Source organism: Tribolium madens, unplaced genomic scaffold (genome assembly GCF_015345945.1).
Source record: "Tribolium madens isolate multiple individuals breed KSU strain unplaced genomic scaffold, Tmad_KSU_1.1 Scaffold_71;HRSCAF=194;Tcas5.2_LG6, whole genome shotgun sequence".
Lineage (NCBI taxonomy): Eukaryota > Metazoa > Arthropoda > Insecta > Coleoptera > Tenebrionidae > Tribolium > Tribolium madens.
Genome location: NW_025401041.1, coordinates 5,911,424 through 5,919,356, shown reverse-complemented (window position 1 = coordinate 5,919,356; position 7,933 = coordinate 5,911,424). Strand labels below are relative to the sequence as shown.

At 39.5% G+C, this 7,933-nt stretch overlaps 3 protein-coding genes across 4 annotated transcripts in view; all 3 read right to left on the bottom strand.

Annotated features, from left to right (window-relative positions):
* The window catches only part of LOC123009197 (nicastrin), a 5,308-nt gene extending 2,189 nt beyond the window's left edge, over positions 1-3,119 (bottom strand). The window contains exons 1-4 of the mRNA XM_044405338.1: positions 2,959-3,119; positions 2,778-2,876; positions 1,346-2,730; positions 1,149-1,298 (exon numbers count right to left, since the gene is read on the bottom strand). Of these exons, the coding sequence (XP_044261273.1) occupies positions 1,149-1,298; positions 1,346-2,730; positions 2,778-2,876; positions 2,959-3,022 (1,698 nt within the window). The 5' untranslated portion in view covers positions 3,023-3,119. The remainder of the gene's footprint in view (positions 1-1,148; positions 1,299-1,345; positions 2,731-2,777; positions 2,877-2,958) is intronic.
* Positions 3,120-3,246: 127 nt separating this feature from the next.
* LOC123009202 (cytochrome c oxidase assembly factor 7 homolog) lies at positions 3,247-4,423 on the bottom strand. Its single transcript, XM_044405344.1, has 4 exons — positions 4,066-4,423; positions 3,719-4,002; positions 3,433-3,670; positions 3,247-3,385 (listed from the first exon to the last, which is right to left on the bottom strand). Exons 1-4 carry the CDS (start codon positions 4,163-4,165, stop codon positions 3,276-3,278), a joined length of 732 nt encoding a protein of 243 aa, XP_044261279.1. The 5' UTR covers positions 4,166-4,423; the 3' UTR covers positions 3,247-3,275.
* A 142-nt stretch (positions 4,424-4,565) lies between these two features.
* Positions 4,566-7,630, bottom strand: LOC123009196 (inner nuclear membrane protein Man1-like). 2 transcript variants are annotated; one of them, XM_044405336.1, is made up of 8 exons: positions 7,438-7,630; positions 6,621-7,387; positions 6,402-6,574; positions 6,038-6,255; positions 5,846-5,980; positions 5,389-5,713; positions 4,931-5,339; positions 4,566-4,879 (listed from the first exon to the last, which is right to left on the bottom strand). In XM_044405336.1, the coding sequence occupies exons 2-8, from the start codon at positions 7,385-7,387 to the stop codon at positions 4,780-4,782; spliced, it is 2,127 nt and encodes a 708-aa protein (XP_044261271.1). In that variant the 5' UTR covers positions 7,438-7,630; the 3' UTR covers positions 4,566-4,779. The 2 variants fall into 2 exon arrangements, with proteins under 2 accessions (XP_044261271.1, XP_044261272.1); XM_044405337.1 differs by having other exon boundaries at positions 6,402-6,568.
* Between the last annotated feature and the right edge of the window lie 303 nt (positions 7,631-7,933).

Here is a 7,933-nt window from a genome sequence, read left to right as displayed (position 1 = left end):
ATTTTTATCACGGGCGCCTTAAACGGTAAGACGACTTTAATTTTTATTTTTTATTTATTTATCTATTTTTAGGTTTGTTTAATTTTTATGTTTTGAGATTTTTTGTTTTTTAAATCGGTATTTTTTACTCTACTTTTCTTGTTTCATCTTGAGTTTCTTCTACATTTACACATTTTTTTCAAAAATTTTAATTTTTTTTCTAAGGCTCAGATAATTGCTGAGCTAGTACGGTCCTGTGTTCAAAATTCAATATTGCGGGAAAAAGTTCGATACAAGATAAAAACCAAACTATTTATTTTTTTTTAAACTAATTGATCAATGAGAAAGTACTATGAAAATGTGACATTTTATCAAGAATACAATTTTTCGAAATTTTATATTCCTTTTGAGTTCTGCAAAATTAATATTTTTTTTTAAATGGCAACCCATTATAAAAGTTTTTTTTTAACCAAAGCTACGATCTAAGGAGTAATTTTCATACTAGTTGCCATTTTGACTAAAAAGTCACAAATCGTATAACACTTATTATTTTATTTATTTATCTATTTTTAGGTTTGTTTAATTTTTATGTTTTGACATTTTTTGTTTTTAATAGGTATTTTTCTCTCAACTTTTCTTGTTTCATCTTGAGTTTCTTCTACATTTACACATTCTTTCAAAATTTTTTCTTTTTTTCTAAGAATTGCATAATTCCTGGGCTAGTACAGCCCAGTGTTCAAAATTTAATATTGCGGGAAATAGTTCGATACAGGGTGAAAAACCGAACTATTTATTTTTTAAAAAACTAAATGATCAATGAGAAAGTACTACATTTTATCAAGAATACAATTTTTCGAAATTTTATATTCCTTTTGAGTTCTGCGAAATTAATATATATATTTTTTTAATGGCAACCCACTATAAAAGTTTTTTTAACAAAAGCTATGATCTAAGAAGTAATTTTCATACTAGTTGCCATTTTGACTAAAAAATCACAAATCGTATAACACTTTAATTTTTTATTTATTTATCTATTTTGAGGTTTGTTTAATTTTTATATTTTGACATTTTTATCAAGCTTTTTAAATAGGTATTTTTTTCTCTATTTTTTTTGTTTCAACAACATTTACACATTTTTTCAAGAATTTTTTTTCTGAGACTTTGCTTACATAATTCCTGGGCTCGTTGGTGCAGTTCGCATTCGCCTCCCCCATGAGATCCCCTGTGACCCACCCTAAAGTCAACCCCACCAGCGTTGTGATAAAATGCGGAGCCAATTCCACCCCAATGTACAACGAAAGGGGCTCCTTCCTCAACTCCTAAAACACACAAATCATTCCAGAGCCCCCCAAAAAACCCCACTTACCAATTTCTGAACCGCTTGATGCACCCTACAGTTGGAATTTTCGAGATAACAATAAAACAACTCATCGATAAATTGCAAATCAGCGATTTTATCACCGAAATAAGACTTTGAGGTGATTTCACTATAGAGACTTTTCGCAAGCATTGTGGAGACATTTTGGATATGTTTTTGAATATTATCACTGACACTCTCACTATTTTTCGTTAAATTCAAATAAACGTAATTCAAATTAGTCGCATTGTCGTAAATCGAATTATAAAAATTGTTTAAATAGTGGTTTTTATGATCGGTTAAGATTAAACCAAAAAGATCAGTTTTGTTTTTGAGGAATGTATGAAGCGATCCTGGGGGCAAACCGTCGCTCGAATCATCAAGATTGAGCCCCCCTTTATTCGCGTGCAATTTTAAGAGAAAATCACTCGGTTTGGCCCCATTATAATAATGCGCCACCACTGTCTCAGTCCAATTCAACTGACTCAATTCAACGAATAAATCAATGTCATTTATTGTGATTTCAGGGAGGTACTCGCCCGATTTGGCCGGAAAATGCCCCTTTAAAAGCTCATAAACGAACCGTTGTGACCCAATATAATCATAACTTTCTCCGTTAAAAACCACAAAAAGTACGTTTTTATCGTAATTGTCACTCTTTGGTAAGATATTTTTAAGTAATTTCGCTGTTGCGAGTAGTGTGACTAGCCCCGTGACGGGCGAAATAGCCCCCGAAGTCTTATCAAACATCGAAGTCGTGTCTAGTCGCGCCCCCACGATGATGTATTTCAAATCGCGGATCGGTTCGGTTAAATTCGCCCCTTTGACAAGGGGGTGCAGCGCCGCCCAGACATTCTGGTCGCCTAAAGGGTCACAAAACCGAACCGGATTCAAATTAGTGACCGCATTTGACCTCCGAATGCAAGTCGAGCTGTTTGTGGCCGCGTACATGAACGAAATCAACTGCAAGGAACATAAAGACCTGTCTCGCTGTGTCCCGAACGAAAAATTGTTATGTTTCTCGAAGCACTCCTTCGCGAATGTGAGACTTTCGGGGCTCTCGACGTAAAACACCGGAAAGGGGATGTCGTGGTATAGGAGACCAGTCCCGTGGGGGTTCCACACGTTCTCCGCTTTGCAGCTGCCAGGGAGGCTCGAGGCGGGGTTGGGGCACTGTTGCTCGTGGGTGAAGTGCTCGAGGGGCTCCTCCGTGGCGTGGACGAGCAAGCCGGAGATTTTCGGGGATTTTTTCATACGGGCGATGTTGGCGGATGTGAAGAGTCGAGTGGGGATGATGGGGACGTAAGGGGGCGCAGTGCCGTTCTTGAGGATGAAGTCCAGGTCGGTTTGGGAGGCGCAGAAGTGGATGGCGCCAGTCGAACCGCCCCTTTCCGCTGTTTGGCAAAGTTGGAGGTCAAGGGGGCGACATTGGGGTACTTACATGTGCAGCCGATTTGATGGGTGGCGTTCAAGCGGCGGAAACAAGCCTTGGAAGCGTCGATGTTCTCGTACATCTTGTCTTTTGTTCGAATTCCATTTCCTGAAACGGGACATAACCTCACTTTTTTGTACACCCTTTTGTTGTATTAAAAAAGTCAATGGGGGGTTTTAGGGACACTCACCGCTCACAAAAACGTAACTCACGATAATTAACCGAAAAAATACTGTCTTTTTATTAAAATCCATCGTTTAACTGTTCGATAAATATTTTTGTCATTTTACTAGTGCCAACATGACGTAAATAAAAAACACCAAATTACTAAATCACCAAACAAAAAATTTATAAATCACATGAGCCCCCTTAAAACAATCAAGTTTTGCCCCGTTACATATCCTCTTGCAATAACCAAAAATACAATTTGTTTTTTAACACAAATCAGCGCCAACCTAAGGTAAATTAAAACACCAAATAACTAACAAAATTTATTTCGCGACTAGTTCACGTGAGCCCCTCTTGAAACGACAAAGTTTTGCCCCCTTGAATATCCTCCTGCATTTCCGTTGCCATTTTGCGGTACTTCGCTGCCAATTCGGGGTTTTTCTCAACTCCTGTAACCAAAATGTTAGCAATTGTCCCACTTGACAGGCCTACCAACCGTCTCCCTTCGCATACATCTGGCTCAGGTTGGCACAACTGTACATGTTCCCCAACTCGCAGCCTTTTAAAGCGAATTTAAATGCTTGTTTCATGTCTTTGGGGACCGTATATTCGATTTTATCACTTGGTGAGTCTTTCTTGGGTGACTTCCGGACCCCCGCTATGTACATCCCTGATAAGTAGTAACATGCATTGCTGTGTTCCGCATTACACGACTTTTCCAGTAGCGACATCCCCTTGAAAATAAAATTTAATCAAAATTTTGGGGAAAATGTTAAAATTACTTTGATGGGGTTTTGGGCAATCCCCTGTTCCTCGTTGCGGGTAATTAGGAGCAAGCCCTGATGGAAGCACGATGTGGGGTCCCCCAATTCGCACCCTTTGTCGAAATAGTTATAAGCCGCTTTAAAATCGGATTTTTTCGCCCCTTTTCCAAGCAATGCATAAGTGGCGTATTTGGAGCAACTTTTCGCATATTTATAATCATCACATGTCGTTTTGTACACAATCCCGGCCTTTTCGTAGTTTTTATCGATGGATTCAAGATAATCGGCCAATAAATGACACACTAAAACCAATTATTATGTGAATTGTTACGAAACGAAAAAAATGAGGTTATGTAATTATTTACCTTCGGCTTTTTTCTCGCTGTAGCAGCCGAACCGGTATTCTATGCCTAAATTTTTGATAAACTCTTTCACTTCACTTTCCGATTGAAAATTGTAACCCATTATTCAAAAAATTGTAAATTTTGGTAGAAGTGAGGATGACGTTTGAGCTACCATGCGCGAGTTTAAACTACTCGAGATAATGATTTGTGAACTACACACAACTATTATTTGATATACTGAGTGTTTGTGGTAAATTGGGAGGGACAGGGAACGTTAGTGTGACACTCTAGTCGTTTCTAGCCCAGTGTTGATTAATTTAAATAGCCCAGATGTGAGGTTATGTTCATTTACCTTCTGGTTTTTTGTCCCTGAAACACCCAATTTTGTACTTGAAGCCAAATTCTTGGACTATTTTTCTTGTTTTGGTGTCACTATTTTGCATCATTGTGTGTTTAAGGTAATAATTTTGTTCAAAAGCCAAATATTTGTTCGGTACATTTGACCTACTTGTGTCAAAAAATTCTTATACAAATACAATTTATTAATACGTATTTAAAAATACAGTTATGAAATTTCCTAGAATGAAGAAAAATTAAAATCGTCTTGTACTCAACATTACTCCTAACAATTTGTTAATCCTTAAACAAGTTTTTTTAACGAAACAATTAACACTCTATCAGTCATAAAAGTAAAAAACGTCCGTTTTGTTAATAAATAATGGAAAAACAACCAAGTTATTGTAAAAATGGGGGCCCACTGACCGGCGAATCCGGGAATCTCTGCATATACCTCTCCAACCTCAAATATTTCACCGTGACTAAATTCCCCGCATACCTACAAAAAAAAAATAACTAGCACGGATCAAAACCCCTTAGTTCAGCTTACCACCACCCGTGCAGATTCCTGTACGCCACCGCCGCATCGCTCGTATCCGCACACTTTAAATACACACAATTCGAATTGGTGTCGACAACGCAGTGCAAAATCCGACACTGTTGTGCACATTTACTCAAAACCGCCTTTTTGATCACGTGGGTATTTCGGTCGCCATCTTCGACCATTCCTCGAATTTTCAAACATGGCGTCGGCGAACATGGCAGACTATTTACAGAGCCGACTTGCGTTTCAAACGCTTGCCCTTGCCAACTTTTATTTTTCGACGTGTTTAAATTAGCCCCGCCTAGCCATCGCCACACCTCCGCGTACTCGCCTTGCACCGCCTTCTCCTCAATTCTGATACGCGATTCGTTCTCTTGAATGTAGCGCACGGCGCGCGCCCACAATTTCTGCTTATCTACAAGTGGTATTAGTGAGAGAGGGTGGGGTAATGGGCGGAGTCTCACTTTTACGTTCGTTGATTGGTAGAATCATGTCGCGGACGTGGTTGATCACCATGTAGTTATCACCGTTTTCGGTAGCATTTGTCTGGAGAATGTCGATAATACTTTCGACAAGCGACATTTCTTCTTCGTGTTGTTTTTGACGGATTTGTTTGTAACACTTGAAGACGTAGTTAAGGGTGTAGACGAGGAGAGCCGCGCCCAGAAGTGACGTCACCAGACTTAAAAACGACCACAAAGTGTTGTAAAAGTAGCAATTCCAGGGGATGTAAGGGTTGCGCGATAGGAGGGCAATGACCTTGGAGCGGCGACCTTCATTCACTTCACTCTGGGGACAAAATTACCAAAAAATCACTACCACCCTGTATATATCATGGCACCCTTGACTAGAAAGTTGACTTTAAGTGTCAAGATTTTGTTTTTGTGTTGTGGAGAGGGGGAAATAAAAAAAATTGTTTACCATATCCCATGCGATGCTGTTTTCGTCGAAAGCAACGTCATTTTTGTTCAATAGTAAGACGTTAATGCCCCACGACGGGTTATGAAACGCTAAAACTTCCAAATTTTGCAAATCGGTCATAATTCGACTTTCTTCCTAGAAAAAAATTAAAATGAATTTTTTTTTTTATTTTTAAAATGTGTAAAAACTCACTTTAATTGCGTAATTTTCGGCGATAAACGTTACAATTTCCTGTTCTGTCATATAGGGTTTAACATTATGATTTTCGCATTTGTTAATCAAAGCTCTTCGATTCAATTCCGGTTTTAAAACTTGCAACAAATGTAATGTAGACTTGCCCTCACCTTCCAAAATACAATTCACGAATCTCTTGCTTTTACTGTTAGATTTAGAACAATGGGGTATCGTAGCTAAAACGAAAAAATAGCTTCAGGAGGGCGAGGAAAAAGCAAACAAAAATTTCCAAATGACAAAACTTTATTCAAAGAGATACAAAAAACGGAAAAAAATCAAGCGACATTTTTAGAGACTCTTAAATAATCGTTTTCTTCCTTACCAGAGACATCCAGGGCCGTATCGGAGCGAATCCCCAAATAGAGAACAGCCACCACGATAAAAAACAAAAATGCGGCCACAAGTACCATAAATGGAACAAAATTGTTCTTGAAAATGCTCTGATTGAAAGGCTTGTAGTCATAAGTGCTCGGGCGCCCCCGGGAAGCCCTATAACTAAATTTTTGATCAGAAATTTAAACCAAAAAACGACCTAAATTACCTGTTGAGGTACGACCGCGATGTGGCACCCCCATTAACATCATTTTCCTTAATTATGTCACTCTTGTAGTCATAAAGCGTACTTTTGGGGCTTTCAGACAATTGAGACAACCTCTTAGTGAAATTACTCAAAAATGGGGTATTTTCCTTGTCTTTTAGTAAATCATCACTCGGGGAATAACTCCGATCAAATCCAGAGTTGTATTGTGACAATCTGGACCTAATCTGGCTGATTCTATCAGAGGCGGCTTCAGCCGCGGAGCTCGCCGAGGCGAAACTCGCCGGTAGCCGACCCGGGGACTCCTTCTTGAAACTCTCAGGTGTCTCTTTGCGAAAACTCTGGAATTTCTCGGCCACTTCGTCCGAGTCCGACCCTGTATCAAACTCATCTTGGGCATTATGCAGTATTTTCATCGTTCTGGTGGTCGTGGTCGAAGTCTTGATCTCCTTGCGAACGGGGGCTTCCTCGTCGCTCGCCTCAATGGTGGTTTTGCGTCTGGATGGCGGATGCAAGGGGGCTGCCATCGTCTGGCGACGTAACTTGTCTTTTTTCGACGATTTGGCGTCGCTGTCGCTCTCGTCTTCGCTCGAGTAGCGCCCCAACGAGCGGCGGGTGTCTTTACCGATCTTCGTTTTGTTCTCAAGGAGCATTTTGAGTTTTTTCGCCATGGTTTTGCGAGTGGTACCCGTGATGGGCATCACCGGAAAGCCGAATTCGATGAGTTTTGAACGCAACTCGGCGTCGGAGAGGTTATCCACGTCCACCATCTGCGTGAAAGAGTTGGGTCGAGGCGGTTGAGGGTAATTGGGGGGCTTACCTTGCGTTTTGGGGTTTTTACATCGAAGGAATGGCGAGTGGGGCGATCTTGAGGCGCGGTGTACTAACAAGGGGGCACTTTTGCACTGGTTTTACACCTAATTCTATGCGATTTTTGACTTAAAAACTAACGAAAAGACCAAGCGTCGGATTTCCTAAAATAGACATGACGTTACAAAATTACACGAGGTAGAGGGCGCTGCAAAAAGCCGGTTTGAAATGGAAGTGGATAAAGACACAACTTCATTTTTATTAAATTTACAAACGTTAACAGCATAAAAATGCCAAAAATAGCACGACATTACTTTTGTGAAAACAATAATTATATAAATTTAAAAAAATTGATCATTTGAAGTTTTTAAAGTTGTGTTAAATAATGCACAAGGTAGTAAGTTTAGAGGTTGGTACAGCTGAATGCTGAACGCAAAAATTTATTAAAAGAAATAAAATTAAAAAAAGGTATCTGACTATTGCGTTTAAGCTCATTTTCCAAGCTG